A 20,188-nucleotide genomic window follows, 5' to 3' on the forward strand; every position below is an offset into this window, starting at 1 on the left:
TTACCTCAGGATTCTTCAAAGAGCAGGACTATGGATTGAAATCTGAAATGGGATGACTCACTGATGACCATCTTCCTCTGTCAGTGCTCTTGGCAGGTGCCAAGTGTCCACCTGATTTACCAGCTATTAGCCAAGAACAGCCTGAGACAAAAGTAAAAGACAGCTGAACAGCCACTGGCTAGTGTGTCATAAATTTACTTCCTTTCACCACGCAGGGTTGGAACTGAGATGAGCAAGTCCACCAATGTGCAAATAATTGAATTTGAAAGTTCTTTTTTTAAAAAAAATAATTTCTCTTATATGAATGGAAAGGTGGACAGAGTTGTGTGAGTCCCCTTCCAGTGTGAGGGGTGGTGATGTTATTTCTGGAGTCACAGCACAGCAAGGGCGACTTTGTCCTCTGCCCTAGCCACCCCTACCACAGTCATGCCCCTGGGCTATTGGACTAAGTCTCTAGTCTTCCTGGGGAATCTGACAGTGCTTAGTTTTTTTCTTGCCAGAGGGCCTTCTCTTTCCTTCATATCCATTCCTCTAGCTGCAGTTCATTTCCTGGAAAAGTTAGAAGAGTACATGGGAGATGAATGCCACAGTGTCCATTTCCAGCATGGGAGATTTGTGACTGTGCAGGTTAGCACCACACCAAGATTCTCTCTGACATCTCAGGGAGATTCACCTGTTTAACCTGTCACTGGGAGTGAGGAGCTCAGATAGTGGTGAGAGGAAATGGAACTTTCCTGGGGGCCTGGTGAGAGCTAGAAGCAGGCATTTCAGCTAAGCAATGCAAGCCCTTGGAAAAATGCATCCCAGGAAATGGAAGGGAAGCCACTTTTCCTCCAGACAAATGGAATCTGTTGTGGACAAATCCTTACCTTCAAGGTGACTCTGATGTTCTTTTAATGGCTAACAAATATCATATAGAAAAATGTTCTAAATATACTATAATATTAAGAAACCAAGGTCTTAATCAGACTGCCCAAGTCATTGTCTTCCTTTATGACTTTGTACCTTTAAGGTCTCGGGAGAGTTACTCAACCCTTCTCTGCCTCAGTTTCCTATCTAAAAAATAGAGACAATAATGGTACCAACATCACAGGGAGATTATGAGTATTAAATGTGCTAAAATGTTTAGTATAGCTTGTCAAATTCCTAATATTGACTATTATATGAGGCATTAAGTATACAATATGATTTGCACATATTGGCAGATGAACTATATGCCTAGAAATCTAGCTTCTCCTGCATACTTTATCCCTCTCTATTCCCTTTGTAAGTTGGAGGGAATTTCTGTAGCGCCCATCAGCCCAGAGTTGGTAAATATACATTCTTGTCCTTTGCTTTCCTATCTGTGAAGCAGACATGAGTTAATTACAGCCCTCTTACACCTGTGCGCCTGAGTAGGTTTTAAAATTCTTGTCAACATGTTGTTCCCAGCAGCTAGCATCAATTAGTTAGAAACTGACACAAAAATTAAAACCTTTTTGACCTCTCAGCTTCAGAGCAAACAAGATTTTAAGGAAATGATTGCTCTCATGGTCTCCCAGAGCTCTGTCTTGCCACCAACTTCTCAATGTGGTTGACAGGATACCATAAAGAGCTACAGTTGGGGTAATCCTTGGACATCTATTTTAACATGGTACCATTGTATGTAGCTGCACCTGGAAAAGGGCTCTATCTGCCACAAGAATGCCCTCAGAGTGCCTGATCATGGCCATTGAACTAAGCATCTTTTTAAAAATTAGTTTACATTCAATATTATTCTGTATTAGTTTCAGATATACAGCATAGTAGTTAGACAATCATGTACTTTGCAGAGAGTTCCTTTGGTATTTCCAGTACCCACCTGGCTCCATGCATAGTTATTATGATTTTATTGACTCTGTTCCTCACGCTGTACTTTATGAGCCAGGGACTGTTCTATAACTGAACTCTTGGTCACTGAATCATGCTCAGACTTCCTTGGGCAGGTGGGCATGTAGTGCCCATAATGGCCACTGCTGCTCCACACAATGAGCACCAGGGAAACTTGTCCTTCTCAGAGGTTCCTTGCTCCTTACAGTAGAAGACTGGGTTGCTTTTGATTTTGTTTTTTTTTTCTCTTCAGATGATTAAAGGAGAGTACAAAGACACATTCTAATTTTCACAGGATGACAAAAAATCCATCTACAGTTATCTATGAATAGTCTGTCCCTATGACACAAGGAAGACTTTTACTTGTTTTAATGTTTAGCAATAAATGAATTTTTAAGGATACTGATAGAATTGTGAGATGTTTTAATATGCAAAATGTTCAGTAAAAGAAAGCATCTAAGAATCACAAGGGCTTCTCTTTGATCAAAATTATCATCTTTTGGCCACATTTAGCAAGTGCTTTGGCAAGTGCTTCAGACAAGGTGACATGGTCCAACTGCTTAGACAGGTAAGCCACCGGGTGTTGCCATGGTCCAACAGGCTGGGGTCAGGACCCAAGGGCTACCTTGTCTCTCTTGCAGGTATACAGATCAAAAGGCCACTCCTGATCTGGCAGTCCAAGGGCAGGAACATCACTGAGGTGGCCCTTGATATCTTGGAAGGCTTTCTCTTCATTTTCTGCCTATTCCAGCGGCTTAATTTCCAGACCCTTCAAAACCTGGTAGAGGGGCCAAGTTCCACAGCAGCAGGGTGCAGGAAGGCTTTTTCTCAGGAGAACGAGCATTTTTCTCAGAAATCAGATGAAGTTCTGGAGGGTGTTGGCAACTCTGCCATTTTTGATCTGCACCCCTGATCACACTGTTAGTACTTCTGACAAGCCTGGTTGCTGAGCTCTGCACTGGGCGACATGGCTGGAACCCCAAGGGAGCTTGCAGGCTGCTGGAGCAGGTAAACCCAACGGAGCACCATGAAGGGCCATGACAGAGGACTGCATGGATGGCTGTGGGGGCACTTCAGATACACAGCGTGTGCCTTCTGCAACTTGACGTGAAGAGTAGAAGTGTGTTCAGGATGTGCTTCTGGTGTTCTTTCCTTAATTCAGCCAGGTGCTTCAGCAGTGTGTGTGTTCCCTCCCAGAACCATTCCTGGGATGGAGCCACCAGGAGGAAGTTGTCTACATACTGCAGAATCATCAGGTCTGGCCCCTCTTAGTGAGGGGCTTCAGTTCTCCTGCTAGGGCTTCCCCAAATAAGGTTGGGGAGTTTTTAAACCCCTGGGGCAGTCTAGTCCAGGTCAACTGAGTCTTGACTGCTGTGTGTGGATCTTTCCATTCAAAGGCAAAAATAGGTTGGCTGGAAGGTGCCACAGGAATGCAGGAGAAAGCATCCTTCAGATCAAGGCAGGTAAACCACGTTGCTGTTGGGGGAAGCTGGCTCAGGAGGGTGTACAGGTTCCGGACGACCAGGTGGAGGGTGAAGGCTGCTTGGTTGATGGCCTGCAGATCCTGGATGGGCCAGTACCCACTCCCGTCCAACTGCCATCATGGGTCTGGGGAGGTGTGGCCCCATGTCATGGAGCCAATCTTCTCCGAGCTCCTACGCAGGTGCTGTAACTTGGGGAACCTGCCTCCCAGTCACATCTTGGGCAGGGGGAATCTTTTTTATCTCCCTGGCCCAGAGCATGGCCACAGCTATTCAGCATATCTAAATGACCAGCTGAAGGCTACAGGTATGTCAAATGACTATGCCATGGTTTAGTCGTAAAGCTGTTGCTGTACAAAACAGCCCTTCATGTTCTTGCTCTGTGTGTCCCTTCCCCCCAACTCATACTTGTGGGGGAAGGGGTGAAGACATCTTAAAATCTCCTGGATGCCTTGAGTTCTGGACCCCATTTTAAATGCCCATTTGGGGTCCCTTCTCTTGGCTCCACCCTGTAACAATCTCTCATTTCAGATATACACCCACTTTAAATTCTTTTAAAGGACAATGGATGAAGGTCTCTTCTTCTCGTAACTACTTCCAGCTGCACATGGACGTTGTCCTACCTACCCATAGGTCAGGGATGCCCTGAAGGGGGGTGGTGCAGTACAGAGGGAGTCCTTCCTATAAAGGGCAGGACCTTACAGAATCGTGGTCACCAGTGCAGTATGGAGGGGGTCCTTCCTATAAAGGCCAGGACCTTACAGAATCCTGTCACCAGAAAGTCGCAGGATTGGTGTCCAAAGACTGGCATTACTGGACCATTGGCATCCTGGTCATATTCTGGAGATGATAGATTTGGAAAGAGTAGGAAGGCACAATTAAATCATAACCACTAAATGACAAAGGCAGGAACTTAAGTAAAGAATGACTTATCTGGAGGAAGATATACAAGGCATGCTACACCTATCCAAAACTCTTGTGGCCATTATACTTCACTCGGACTGAGGGGAATACATTAGGATTTCCCTCCTTTCAGATAACTGAACACTTCCTGTCCAAGCCATCAAGACAGAAAAGGGAAAATCAGTTGTAAAGTGAAGCCCACAGATCGTGCAAACTGCTCACCAACCCAACCACTTAGTTCAGCCAAACCATTGAGTTTCAGGGGGCGATGATGAAAAATGGGCTCCTTAAGTGAGGCCTGTATTGCAACCAATCACTCAGGTAATGAAGTCATAGGCATACATCCTATGAAAACAGAAGAACACACAGGTTAATTCACACAATAGTCCCCAAACCAGTCTCTGTGCCTGTGAGACTGTCTTTTGGGAAGATATTCAGTTGCAAGGTCCTTCCTGCAATGACATTTAGCAATGGCAATTTGACAGGTCCTCTGTACCTGTAAATTGTACATCTTTGGTGATATTACAAAACCAGTTTCAACTTTCAAACAAAAAGACACTTTCAAGACAGGTAGCTGCATCATTCTGATGTCTAATACTGAGCATTGTGATTTTCCTTGAACCATAATTTTTCTCCTTAAGATCACCCTCACTGTTATTAAAGGACTACTTTGAGTTCCACTTTTCATTTTGACTATTCGTTTGCATAAACACACCAAGAGCAGCCTGGATCACTTGTGATCTTTAAGTCTGCTTTGCTGGAACTCACACAGGGAGCCTTTAGATTGACTTCTCAGTCCACCCCTCAGGGCACAGAAGCAGACCCACACATCTGCCATCTGGCTTCACCTGTACCAGTTGTTTCACTCAGATCCTTGAGGTTTTCATTGTGCCCACAGGTTCCTTTTTGGCCATCTTTCATGAAAGCAACCTTTGTTCCTTCCCTGGAAAGACTGCCATGAACAACCCAATTAACCAATGTACCAGGCTTTTCTCGTGGGCTTACACTAGCTTCGCAAGTCAATCCCAGTTCCTCAGGGCTTTCTGGTGATGATCAGAACCTATACATGCCTCCTTCAGGCATGACATTCCAGTCAAAGTCTTGGTTAACAAAACCACTGTTAACGACTGGTCTTATTGGTTTTATGCAAAGAAACCTTATGTCTTCACTCACTCCTTCAGAATGCCAAATTCTGGAAGGATCAGGTAGGGAGAAAAATACAAAGCATGAAGGAAAATCCTTTCCCTCCTGATATCCACCAGGCTTCTCAAAACCTTCACTTCCAGAGATTCTGCAACACTCACAAAACCTCTGTTCTTTCTTTCATACAGCTTCTGATATCCACCAAGATTGCATCTCCATGCCTTATACCTTCTATTATTAACTAACACTATGTAATTCCGTCCTAAAACTTTTACTTTTCCATTTATTTTTGCAGTTTCCCACAGACCTTCTTCATTTATATATATTATATTTTTTATTTGCTTTCCTACAGAGTGTGAAGTTTCAACCTTCCCTGGAATCTTCAATTTCCCTTTTAGAGCAGACAAAGAGCAAAATCCAAAACACAGAATTCCAAAACAATACACAGGTAGGGGCATTCTCTTGCACCAATGTGTCCATCAGTGCGTTGCAGAGACATGCTCCTTCAGGCCTGGTCTTTTGGCAGAGACATGCTCCTTTGCCTCTGGCTGAAGCACTCATCAGCCCCAAATGACCCTTCCTGGGTCCCGAGTGGCAAAGACATTCTCCCTGACCAGTTACAGTCAACCTTTCTTAGGTCTTACAGGTGCCTTTAAACACGTCTTCAAGTACAGAGAGTTTCTGATCAGAAACAACACCAATGTTAGAAATTTGTTCTTTTCCCACAAATCCAGAAAACAAATAGTTGAGGTTTCCTTTACTCCAGGTTTAAAACTGTTACATTCTTTATACATAATTTTACTCATTCAGATTTAACCGTCATTCTCTTTTAATCCTGGTTCCTTTCCCACTCTGGGAAGGACTATACTTAAACTCAGTATGTTGCAGCCAAAAGCCCCTGGCACTGCAGGTACCTTCCACTAAAATTCCCTAGATTTGCAGGGATATCCTGCAGCTTTCTGAAGCTCAGACCCTGCAAACACCCTGTATGTAAGATGCTCACCCTTGGACCTCAGTTCATGTCCTTCAGAACCAGAGCCATTCTTATCAGAACCAGTTACATAGAGAATCAGACTGATGTGGTGCCCACACAGCAGCAGTATACAGTCTATAATCTGAAGAGAGCCCTTAGCCTGGCACCTTGCCCAGTTCCAAGATGGAGGGGCTCTCACGTGATCCATCATCCAAGATGGTGACAACCAAGCACGCTCCACCCTCCATGGTGGGGCACTCACGTGGCTTGTCCTCCATTTTACCCCAAATGGCGGCATACCCACAAGGCTTGCTGTCTGATCTCCAACATACATGCAATAGTACTGTGGCAGAACCACCCCCCCCATGATGAATTCTCCCGATTGGCACTGACAGACAAGGGAAGGGACTCTCAGGTCGCCCACCTCGCCTCTCCCCTCTCAGGGCACTTAGGGTCTGTCTTATCTAAGGCTGTCCATGTAGAATTCAGGTTAAACTCCCAGCCATTATGCCATATGACAGACAGAGGAACCACAGGTTAGGGCTCACTCACACTCCATAGGCTTCCACTCGGGGGTCAACAAACACAGTCATTCACACAAACACACCAAGTTTATTACATTCCCACCCATCTGAACTGTGGGAGCCCTGCCTGGGCCTTCCTGCCTGAGGGATGATCAGTCCCTCCTTCCACTCCAAGAGTGGGCCTGGTTTTCGCACTCCTGGTCCCCAGGGCATTTACCAGATTGGCGCCTTTCCAGATTCCACCAGTTTGCACCCTGCCAGCCTGGGTCAAAGAGCGGTCCGGGGCCGAGCCTGTGGAGCCTGGGATGTTCAGGACCCGAAATCACCAGAGCGCACGTGCCTCCTTCTCACTGCTGGGCCCCACTAGCTTCCCCAAGGCCACCTTCACCGGAGGCAACAGCCTGCTTGTGTGAGTCACTTCCCGGTCAGGGAACCAAAATGTTACGGAAAAGAAGACTCAGATAGCCTGGGAGTTTATGAAATGGAGTTTATTCACACATGTGGACGCAGAGGAGATAAATTCCAAATTCTGGGCACCCAGCCTAAGCTGGGGCTTCCTTATATGCTTGTTATACAGGCAGAAAGGGGAGGGGGAAGGCAGCTGCCATAATCAAGCAGAAAACGAAAGTTAGTGTACGATCTTGAGATAACTGCTTACCTGGGAAAGGCTGCTGTCTGGGAACGGCTGCTGGTCAGCTCCTACCTAAGAATGGCTACTGTTCAGCTATGTCCTGTCACAACCTGGACACCATCTCAGGGATGGTTCTACTAATAATATCTGTAGCTGCTATGAGGGCACACTGCAGAAGGAAGGTCACTGGAGAGATGACTCTAACAGCCCACATGAAAGATAACGAGCATGTGGACTGTAATGATAGGAACTGAGAGGTTGACCAAAAGGACTTTGGCAGTGGAAACAATGGAACTAGGGGAGTCTGCTGTATGTGAGTGTTATTGGCAAGGAGTTAATGAGAAACATTCTACTCTTTCTCGCTTAGTCACCTGAATGGCTAATGATGCCTTTGAGTAGGGGGTAAAGAGAACAATGAGAGAGGTAAGCAAGGAATTTATTTCAGGATGTGTTGAGGGTCATATGTAGGCATGCTTCATAAATGGAGTAATGCCAGAGATGGAAGTTTGGAAACATTCAGAATGTTGGAAATATTTGAAATCAGATAAGATCTCTCAATAGGAGCGAAGGTGGTGATGGGGTAAGAGGAAGCAGATTCCACTTCTCTCTACACACAGGAGAAAAACCCAGCTGATTTATGGAGGAACAGAGAAAACAGCCACCAGTACCCCAGCATATATGAAAATAAGAGACCAAAAATTGTAGTGGACACTGTGAAACCAGACAGTAAGGAGAGTACTTCAGGTCAATAAGGTTCAAGGGACCAGCTCAGAAACCAGGGAGGCTGCAGCCCCAGGCCTAGCATCCACCCCCAGGCCTGCCGCAGAGTCCTTGGGAGAGAGCTGGATCAACTGCTCCCTCCCTTCCTGGCAAATCAAGGTTTAAACAGCACTGGGAGAGACCCGGTTGCTTGAAGTGGCAGACAGGGGAAAAAGGACAAAGTGGCAAACACATAGGGGCAGTGATCACCCTCAGAGTCTGTGGACGCAGGCTTGGGAGAGTTGAGAGTCACACAGTGAGGAGCACTGACCACGATAGTCACTGGTCTGGCTGCAGAATTGGGGTGTATGGAGTGGCAGGTTTGAGTAGGAGGAATTTCTCAAAAAGAAAAACTGTTTCGGGAATACTCCTGTAACAGCCACTCCTCCTCCTTCAGAGAGAGGCGTCAGGCTAGCTCTGGGGAGAGTGGGTGAAAGACTGGCTGAGTGCAGAGCAGAAAGGGAGAAAAGCCATACCAATTGCCCCTCAGCCTGCTGCAGCCAGAAAGACCAGAAACACCGGTTTGGCTAGTTTGAAACCAACAGGAGGGTTGTTTTTGTTGTTGGTTTTTAAGTAATCTCTTATTTTTTTATTTTTTATTATTCTTTTATCTTTCAATATCATTTTCTTCACTTTCATTCTTTATTCTTTTATTCCTTCTTCCTTTCTTTCCAATTCATCTCTTCTTCCTCCCTTCTTCTTCCTTTTTTTTTAAATACCCACAAGTGAGACAGAAAAACCCTGGAACTGTGAAAGGACAAGAGTTGAACCCAAAGAGGGAGGGGCATCCCAACAGTTGAGACAGTGAGAAAAAATTCAGTTTGCTATTACAGAGAACCTGCAAGTTATTGCATATTTGTATTATTGTTTTTTTCATTATTCACACATCTTTTATTTTAATAATATTTTTGTACTCCTTTCTGTATAGTCTTCTTTGCTTGGCTGGTTATATTGTATCATTAGACAGGTTTCTCCTGTTCTCTCTTTCATAGTGTATTGCTAATTTACTGTCCTTCATGTCACTTGTGTTCTTTTAGCACACTACTGAAGGTCCTATACTCCATATCCTTGTTATCCAGATCTCATAGATTCTATTATATTATTGTTGCTCTAATATTATTATAAATAATAGCTGTTCCACACAATTGTAAATACTTCACAACACCCCTCCCAGATTTTAGCCCAGTTCAAAATTTCCTGAACTCTATTACTGTAGTGGTTAACTCTATTCTCTCACACACTACATCTATTTACTATCCTTTACTCTCACCTTACCTCAGAATCTGACCTCCCAAAACCTCACTGCTTTCTAGATCCAACTCACAATCCTTCCTTTCCTAACAAGAGTCATCTTCTTTCCATCCTTTCTAAAAATCAGCTAGCTGGGTGGAAAATCACTGTTAATACTATACATAGTCAAAGGATTTCCTACCTCTTCTCTATCGGCTGCTACTGTAAACATCATAGGATACTCACTTGCTGCTTTAAACAATTTTGCCTTCCCCCTCCAACTGATCACAAAAAAGAATAGGTGGAAGGGGTGAACAACAGGATACTCACTGGAAGAGGAAACCCAACAACAAAGGAACCACCAACAGATAACAACAGAAGAAGGTGAAGGAGGGAGTAGAAACCCCACAAACCTCAATAAAGAACCTATCTGGAAATACAATTAAATAGTGGAGAAAATACCCAGTACAAACAACTGAACAAGAGCAAGAGAGAATCCTCAAAACTTTGGACACATAGAAGAACCAGTTTTAACACAACCTGCCCTCATCAGCACAACAAAGTACAAGAAGTAGTGGACAGAGTGACCCTCATTTAAACACCAGATGGGAAGGAACCACCAAAGAAGGGCCCAACAACAATCAAAACCCAAAGACAAACACAGAGCCAACATAAATGAAAGCCCAAGACTAGTGAGCTCGGGAGATCAAGGAGGCTGTACCACTGAATCTCACAGGTGTTCTACCACAGAAGATAACACCATAGACCCAGGGAGTCAGAACAAACCAATTTAAGAATCTGAGGCTAACAAGAAGAGTTTCACAAAAAATGGGAAGACAAAGAGACAACCCCCAAATGAAAGGAAAGGGGGAAGCCTCAGAAAGAATGTTAAATGGAATAGAGGCAACTCAACTATCAGATATGGAGTTCAAAGCAATGGTTATTAGGAAGCTCAATGAGCTCACAATGAGCTACCAGAAACTACAGGGAAGATACAATGAACTCAATGCAAACTATATCAACATGAAAAGGAAATAGAAACTGTCAACAAGGACCAAGAGGAAATGAAGAATGCAATTTCTGAACTGAAGAACCCAGTAGAAGGAAAGAAAAGCAGGCTCAATGAAGTAGATCATATCAGTGAGCTGCAGGACAAAGTAGAAAAAAAACACCCAGAAAGAGCAAGAAAAGGAAAAGAGGCTCAGAATCAAGAGGAATCAAGAGAAATGCTGGACAATATGAAACATAATAATATCCCTATAATAGAGATACCAGAAGGTGAAGAAGAAGAGCAAGGGATAGAAAACCTATTTGAAGAAGCAATGATGGAAAACTTTCCTAGTTTGATAAGAGAAAAAAAAACACACAAATCCAGGAAACAAAGAGAGTCCCAATCAAGAGGAATGCAAAGAGGCCCACTTCAAGACACATCATAATTTAAATGGCAAAATTCCAAGATAAAGAGAGAATCTTAAAGGCAGCAAGGGAGAAACGGGAAGTAACATACAAAGGAGCCCAGATAAGGTTAGCAGCTGACTTCTCAATGGAAATGTTCCAAGCCAGAAAAGAATGGCAAGAAATATTCCAAGTGATGAGAACCAGAGGTCTGCAACCAAGGCTACTTTACCCAGCAAGGCTCTCCATCAAGAATGAAGGCCAAATAAGAAGCTTCCCAGCCAAAAGATGTCTAAAAGGATACACTTCCACCAAACCAGCTCTGCAAGAGATGCTACAGGGACTGATCTAAGGAAAGGAAGGAAAAGAGAGAGACAGAGAGGAACACAGGTACAAAAATGGCAAAAAAAAAAAAATAAGTACCTATCAATAGTAACCTTAAACATAAATGGATTAAATGTTCCAGTCAAAAGATATAGAATAGGAGAATAGATAAGAAAGCATGACCCACACATATGCTGCCTACAAGATACCCACCTCAGGAAAAAAGACCTACACAGAGTGAAAGTGAAGGACTGGAAAAAAAATTTTCAAGCAAATGGACAGGAAAAAAAGCCAGGGTAGCAATACTCATATAAGACAAAATAGACTTCCAAAAATGGGTCATAAAGAGAGACCCAGAAGGCCACTTCGTAATACTCAAGGGAAGAATCCACCAAGAAGACATAAACATCATAATATATATATAGGGGCATGCAAATACGTAAGTAAAATATAGGAGGACTTCAAGAAAGATATTGAAAGCAACACAATTATACCAAGGGATTTTAACACCCCACTGTCAAAAATGTACAGATCCTCCAAACAAAATATCAACAAAGATATTGTGGCATTGAACAATGCCCTAGATCAAATGGACTTAATTGATATATATAGAGCCCTCCATCCCAAAGAAGGTAAATACACATTCTTTTCAAATGTACATGGAACATTTTCAAAGACAGACCACATGATAGGACACAAAACAAACCTCAACAAATTCAAGAAAATTGAAATCATACCAAGCATTTTCTCTGACCACAAAAAACTGAAACTAGAAACCATCCCCAAGGGAAAAAATCCAAAACACCCAATATCATGGAGATTGAATAGCATGCTATTAAACGATGAATGGGTCAAGAATGAAATTAGGGAAGAAATCAAAAGGTTTCTGGAAACAAAAAAAAATGAACTCACAACAACCCCAAACTTATGGGACACAATGAAGGCAGTCCTGACAGGAAAGTTCATGGTGATACAGGTCTACCTAAAAAAGATAGAAACATTTCAAACAAACAACCTAACCCTATGTCTACAAGAACCCCAGGAATAACACCAAAGATAGCCCAGAGCAACTGGAAGGAGGAAAATAACCAAGATCAGAGCAGAATTAAATGACACAGAAACTAAAAACACTATTCTAAGGATCAATGAATCCAGGAGCTGGTTCTTTGAAAGTATCTACAAAATCGACAAGCCTTGACGCAGGGTCATCAAGAAAAGTAAAGAAAGTACCCCAATAAACACAATTAGAAATGAAAGAAGAGGGATTACAACTGACAACACAGAAATACAAAAAAATGTAAGAAATTACTATGAACTGTATGTCAACAAATTTGAAAACTTAGATGATATGGACAAATTTCTAGAAAAATATAATCTTCCAAAACTCAATGAAGAAGCAGAAAGCCTGAACAGACCAATAACAGCAGATGAAACTGAAGCAGTAATCAAAAAACTCCTGACACACAAAAGCCCTGGACCAGATGGTTTCACAGGAGAATTCTACAAAGCATTTAAGGAAGAACTAACTCCTATTCTTCACAGACTACTCCAAAAAATCCAAAATTATGGAAGACTCTCAAACTCTTTTTATGAAGCCAGCATCATCCTAATCCCAAAACCAGATGAAGACACAACAAAAACGCCCTGGCTGGCGTAGCTCAGTGGATTGAGCGCGGGCTGCAAACCAAAGTGTTGCAGGTTTGATTCCCAGCCAGGGTACATGCCTGGGTTGCAGGCCACAACCCACAGCAACCACACATTGATGTTTCTCTCTCTCTCTCTCTCTCTCTCTCTCCCTCTCTCTCTCTCTCTCTCTCTCCCTCTCCCTCCCTTCCCTCTCTAAAAATAAATAAATAAATAATCTTTAAACAAAAAAAAAAAAGACACAACAAAAAAAGAAAATTTCAGGCCAATAGTGCTGATGAACATAGACACTAAAATCCTCAACAAAATATTGGCAAACCACATCCAACAATACATTAAAAAGTGCATACACCATGACCAAGTAGGATTCATTCCAGGGATGCAAAGATAGTTCAATATTCACAAATCAGTAAATGTAATATATCACATAAACAAAAGGAAAGACAAAAATCACATGATCATATCAATAGATGCAGAAAAAAGCATTTGGTAAGGTACAGCACCCATTTATGATAACACTACTCAGCAAAGCGGGGATAGAAGGAGTATTTCTCAACATAATAAAGACCATGTATGAGAGGCCAAAGCTAACATCATACTCAATGGGAAAACAAATCTTTTCCACTAATATCAGGAACATGATAAGGTTGTCTACTTTCACCACTTCTATTCAATATATCATTGGAAGTTTTAGCCCCAGTGATCAGAAAACAAAAGGAAATAAAAGGCATACAAATCAGAAAGGAGAAAAGAAAACTGTCATTGTTGCAGATGACATGATAGTGTACATAGAAAATCCTATAGACTGCACCAAAAAGCTGCTCAACTTAATAAACGAATTGGGCAAAACAGCAGGATGCAAAGTCAATATATAGAAATTAAAGGCATTTTTGTGTACCAACAATGAAACAGCAGAAGCAGAAATCAAGAAAAAATCCCTTTTGATATAGCAACAAGAAAAATAAAATACCTAGGAATAAACCTAACCAGGGAGGTAAAAGACCTGTATGCAGAAAACTACACAACACTGAAGATAGAAATCAAGGAAGACACAAACAAATGGAAACATACACTGTGTTCATGATAGGAAGAATTAACATCATCAAAATGTTTATACTACCCAAAGCAATTTACAGATTCAATGCAATACCTATTAAAGTACCAATGGCATATTTCACAGACATAGAACAAACACTTCAAAATTCATATGGAACCTTAAACAACCCCAAATAGCTGCTACAATTTTGAGAAAGAAGAGCAAAGTAGGAAGGATCACAATACCTGATTCCAAACTCTATTATAAGGCCACTGTAATCAAAATAGCCTGGTACTGGCATAAAAACAGGCACATGGACCAGTGGAATAGAACAGAGAGCCCAAAAATAAACCCAAGTCTCTATGGCCAATTAATATTAGATGAAGGGGGCAGCAACATAAAGTGGAGTAAAAATAGCCTCTTCAACAAATGGTGTTGGGAGAACTGGACACCTATGTGCAAAAAAAAAGAAACTCGAGCACCAACTTACACCATACACAAAAATGAATTCAAGGTGGATAAAAGATTTAAATATAAACTGCGACACCATTAAAGTTCTAGAGAAGAACATAGGCAGGAAAATCAAAGATATTTTACGCAGCAACATTTTTACTGATATGTTCCATAAATCAAGGGACATAAAGGAAAGAATAAACAAATTGGATCTCATCAAAATAAAAAAAAAACACTTCTGTACAGCTGAAAAAAAAAAGCAGTTTTAAAATAAAAAGGGAACCAACTATATGGAAAAAAATGGGCAAAGGACTTGAAGAGACACTTCTCCAAGGAGGACATACAGAGGATCCAGAGACACATGAAAAGGTGTTCAGTATTGTTAGCTATCAGAGAGATGCAAATTAAAACTACAATGAGTTACCACTTTACACTGGTCAGAATGGCCATCATAAACTAAGCAACAAACAACTGTGGACAAAAGGGGACGCTAGTGCACTGTTGGTGGGATTTCAGACTGGTACAACCACTATGGAAAACAGTATGGAATTTTCTCAGAAAACTAAAAATGGATCTACCTTTTGACCCAGCAATTCCACTGCTAGGATTATATCCTAAAAACCCTGAAATGCCAATCCAAAAGAACCTATGCACCCCAATGGTCATAGCAGCAGAATTTACAATAGTCAAGTGTGGAAGCAACCTAGGCGCCCATCGTTAAATGAATGTATCAAAAAAAACTATGGTACATTTACACAATGGAATTCTATGCATCAGAAAGAAAGAAGGAGCTCCTACCCTTTGCAACAGCATGGATGTAACTGGAAAGCATTATGCTGAGTGAAATAAGCCAGGAGGTGAAAGACCAATACCATATGATCTCACCTTTAACAGTAACCTAAACAACAAAACAAGCAAACAAGGAAAATATAACCAAAGACACTGAAATAGAGAACAGGCTGACAATGACAAGAGCAGAGAGGGGAGGGAATTTCAGGGGAAAAGGGGAAATATTTACAGTAAGAAGTATAAAGGATACATGGACAAAAACTAGGGGGGATGGAAATGGGAGGGAGGTGGGGAGCACTAAGGGGTTGGGCTGTGATGGGAGTAAAAGACAGAAAATTGTACTTGAACAACAATTAAAATTTAAAGAAAAATGTTATCAAGAAAAAATATCTCTCAATAGAATTACAAAAGAATGGACAAAGACATATGGGAATGCATATGTAAACAAAGCAAGCAAAACAAATTGGCTAGATGTAATGTACCTCTTAGACATGAGTCCATGAACTTTGGGGCCAGAATACCTAAATTCAAATCCTGTCTCCACCAGCTTTTAACTCTGTGGCCTTGAGCAAGACACTTAATATCTTTAGGTATCAGTGTCCTCATCTGTACAATGAAATCCACCTCAGAGAGTATCATGATGCTTAAATAAATCAATGTTTATAAAGCATTTTGAGTAATGCCTGGTTCTCAGTAAATACAGCTTAGTTTTTCATTGGAGTTAAATATATAATATTATAAATCCTTTAGCCCTAAATATTGATCTTAATTTTGTATTCTATTTTATTTCTCTACTGTGCCTATTTTTTGGAAGGCTATGGTTTGTTTTTGTTATTCTACTCATAATGCTAGCAGATCCTGAATGAAGTATTATTAAATTCATTACCTATTTCCTATAAAAAGTAAATCTTAGGAAAGATAAAATCAGTTATTTTCTTCACAAAACAAGTACCTTATTAAAAACTCAGAAAGGTTCTCTCTGGACATATTGGAATGTAACTATCTGTTTCTAAGGCTTAAATTGATGAACAGGTTTCTCCAAAGTGATGTTTCTCCCAGCAGTTTTCTTATTTTACTTATTCTTTTCACTTTTCAGGACTAAAATGACAAAAGTGAGTTTTTTCTATGTTCCAGCCATTTTTAGTTCTTAGAGTTATGACCTAGCTTTGGTACAATTGTGGCCATCCTGGCCAGCTCTGTGCCAGGAACCCTTCAGATTGTTCTAAATACATAATTTAATGTTCCTCACAGTAGCCCCTTGAGTTGGCTATGATGTTTGTTATATATTAATGAGAAAAATGTAAAAATCTCTGAATCAACTCAAGGCTAAGGAAATTAATGAACCACAGATAAGCAGTTGGTTACAAAGCAGAACATGATTCAATGTGGGTCACTTGTCACATTTCTGAGGATGAGATTGAGGTAGAATGGCCTGGTGGTGGCTTTCCACTAATATTTTCTGTTCTATGTCACCACTGAAAATGCTTGTGAGCCCTAGCACCTGGGGCTTGTCTTCACTGGATAATTATCTTTTCTTTCTGCTCAGCTCACAGAGCGCCAGCAAGCTCCTCCACCTGGACTTATTAGAAGGCTTAACACAAAACTGTCAGGAGCTTCTTGTCTAAGCATAGAGGCATGTCTAGTGTTCTTACCAGTTTTTATGGAACTTTCAGTTAACATTTTAATCCAGGAGTCTTGTCTTGAGAATATGTCATAGTGATGGAGATAACAGTAACAGAAGAATAGACAGAGTTATCCCCATAAGATAAAGGTGTCAAGATTGGCTTTAAGCGGGTGCTGGAGAATCTCAAAAGATAAATAGATCACACATAGGGAAAGAAAGGGAAAAAAATCAGTACTTATATAGAAATGGAATGCTAAAGACATCAAGTCAAAGCTAAGCCAAAATTGTTTACACAATAAGTAGTCAAATTTCCTGCAATAAAGTAGTTGGTAAGAGAAGCAATAATGAACAACATGGAAACTTGAGGTTTGTGAAGAGCTTTCATATGACAAGTATAAGTTTTGGCATCATCATATGGTTATTGAAATATCAAGAGGGGTTGTGTCACCACCCTTCATGGCCAGGTGGGTTCATGGTATTTGTGCAGACAGAATGATATTCATGGAGCCGTTGGGGTGTCTGGCATGCTTTTATTCACAGGTGAGCAAGCCACGTATGATGCAAGCTACGTGTCTATCTGCATGTCTCATGTCATGACCCTTGCTCTCCAGTGTGGCACCCAGCATGGCACCCATTGTGGCACCTGTCCCTTTCCATGTCTCTCATCATCATTGCCCCCAGCAGGGAGTCTCTACCTGTTTAAGTGCTAGAGGGTAAAAAAGCCGGCAAGATGCCAGAACATTACATAATATGAAATAATTCTGCCCACGTGAGCCCATTTCATGTTATGGGAACAGTTTATCGGACCCAGTCTCAAAGCTATGAGAACACTAGTTATCAGGTGCCTCCAAAGCTATTGTAACACTGCTTCCCTTAGCTACACAGACACCTGGGTGAGGAAACCAGACTGCCTCTGCTTTCCCTACAGGGGTGGTGACATATATGTAAACAAGATATTTTAAAGCATGAAGGCTTTTTTAAAAATCTTAAGCACCAGGATTTAGATAAAAATGCCTTCAATATTTGCCTACATTTAACGCATAATCATATGACAAGAAACATTAAAATAAAGTGGCCAATATATAAACTACCGACCAGTATCCTTAACTATTAATTAGAAAATATTTAGAAGGGAATAATTTTCTGATTGATTTACCTTTTAAAAGAGTATATAGTTAATTTAGGAAAAAAGAAAATGCACTGGATGCAATTCTACCTTATTTTATAAAGAGAAAAGTAAGCCCTAGAATATTTATTAAGTGGCTTGCTCAGGATTCCACAACCAAGCAGAGACTTCAGAATTATATTCTCCCTTAATATATGAGAGCTACAAAATATACCTGGTTCTTAGGACACAAGGAGGCAAGAAGACCCTCATCTGTGACCTGACTCCTCCTTCCCTGGGTGGTGTTGTTGCCACTAAGTGACCATGAATGTCATGATGTTTAGATCTTCTTGCTGGAAGACTTACTGGAAATAAATTATTCAATTAATATGTAGCCAACTGCATTATAAACTGTAATACTCCAATAATTACAAATAGATATATAAAAACTTCTACAAAAAAAACACCGTAAAAAACAGAAAATAAGCAAATATAGAGAGTGTGGAGGATGTTAAGATGGTGGAGAAGTAATTGAAAGTTACATTGATCTCCTTCCAGGACCAAACTGGAATCAAACTAAATTATAGAAAAATCATCCTGAATAACCACCTGAAGAGTAGCTAGAGAAAAGCCTTATAACCAAGAACAGAGGGAAGAAACTACTTCACCACAATGAGGTGGTAGGGAGTGCAGAAGAGGTATGAGAGGACTGGCTGGGCTCCTACAGGTGGCAGATAAAGTGTCAGAGGGATATTTTAGTGGCTTTGGGCAGGGTGCCCCTCAGAAATGTGGGGTCTAAACCCCAAGCTCAGTTCTCCAGCCTACAGCACCAGAACTGGGAAAGGAACACTAATAACATCCAGCTGTGAAAAGAAGAGGGGTTTTAGCCTTCCAGGAAGAAAGAGAGATAGAGAGAGCCCCCCGAAGGACCAATGCACAAAATCTCACTTGCAGCCGCTTAACCCTAGCCTACACCAGAGGGAGGGCAGTGTGGACTAGAGATACATGAGGAAAGTCTGGTTTTGGTAGCTCTGGGGAGAGAACTGAAGAAAAAGCTCCTAGGATCTCTGTGCTGAGTCATTCCCCATACTGCAGAAGTCATCTTTTTCAGACAGAGAACTCCCTTCTAAGTGGCATCTGTCTGAGGGGAAGCAATATCCCTGCCCACAAAAATTCCTCTGGTCCCACCTTGTGGACCTTCAGCCAAGCTGCTGAGTAGACCTGGAGACTAGGTTAGTGATTAAGTCTAAGAGCAAAGGTAGATCCTTGGGAGCTCTGAGACATTACCTGACCCTGCCCCAGGCCTGGTGCTGGTAAAAGGTGGTATTGGTGCACAGCTTGGTTCTTTCTGCATACATGCAGGCCCAGCACAGGGAGCCACAAGTTTTTAATGGCTGATAGCTCCAAACAGGTTTCCCAGGGCCAGTCACAGGCAGCATCTGTCATAGGATTACACTAGAGTCTTTGCAGATATACCTAACACATAGAAACAAGTACAAACAACCAGCCAAAATGGGAAGACAAAGAAACAACCACAAATGAAAGAATAAGAGACTTCCCCAAAATAAGAACCAAATGAAATGGAGGCAAGCAATGCATCAGATATGTAATTGAGTAATGACTATAAGTATACTGAAAAAATACAGAAACAACTTAAAAAGCAATCATAAATAAAGAATGCAATATCTAAAGCAGAGGATTGAATCAGTGATTTGGAAGAAAAAGTTGGAAAAAAAAAACATCCAAGCAGAGCAACAAAAAGAAAAAAGAATTCTAAAAAAAGGAGGAGAGCTTAAGAAAGCTCTGGGAGAACATGAAGTGTAACAACATCCACATCATGGGAATATCAGATGAAGAGAATAAGCAAGGGGTCAAGAACCTATTTGAAGAAATGATAACTGAAAACTTTCCTAATCTGGTGAAGAAATAAGACACACAAGTCCAAGAAGCTCAGAGAGTACCAAACAAGACAGACCCAAAGAGGCCTACACCAAGACACATCATAAATAAATTGACAAAGCTTGAAAACAAGGAGAGAATCCTAAAAGTAGAAAGAGAAAACTAGGTAGTTACCTACAAAGAAGCTCCAATTAGACTGTCATTTCATTTCTCAACAAAAACATTTCAGGCCAGAAGGGATTGGCATGAAATATTCAAGGTGATAAAAAGCAGTGACCTACAACCAAGGATACTTTACCCAGCAAGGCTATCATTTACAATTGAAGGAGAAATAGACCTTCCCAGACAAGAAAAGCTAAAGGAGTTTGTTAACACCAAACCAGTGCTGCCACAAATGTTTAAAAAAGTTGCATTAAGACGGGGGTGT

At 41.3% G+C, this 20,188-nt stretch overlaps 1 protein-coding gene across 1 annotated transcript in view; it reads left to right on the forward strand.

The window, feature by feature from the left end:
- Window positions 1-2,815: 2,815 nt before the first annotated feature.
- Window positions 2,816-20,188, forward strand: part of RALYL (RALY RNA binding protein like) — a 150,607-nt gene continuing 133,234 nt past the window's right edge. Inside the window, exons 1-2 of the mRNA XM_036031669.1 lie at window positions 2,816-2,856; window positions 7,081-7,281. Of these exons, the coding sequence (XP_035887562.1) occupies window positions 2,816-2,856; window positions 7,081-7,281 (242 nt within the window). The remainder of the gene's footprint in view (window positions 2,857-7,080; window positions 7,282-20,188) is intronic.

This window comes from Phyllostomus discolor, chromosome 7 (assembly GCF_004126475.2).
Source record: "Phyllostomus discolor isolate MPI-MPIP mPhyDis1 chromosome 7, mPhyDis1.pri.v3, whole genome shotgun sequence".
Classification (NCBI taxonomy): Eukaryota; Metazoa; Chordata; class Mammalia; order Chiroptera; family Phyllostomidae; genus Phyllostomus; species Phyllostomus discolor.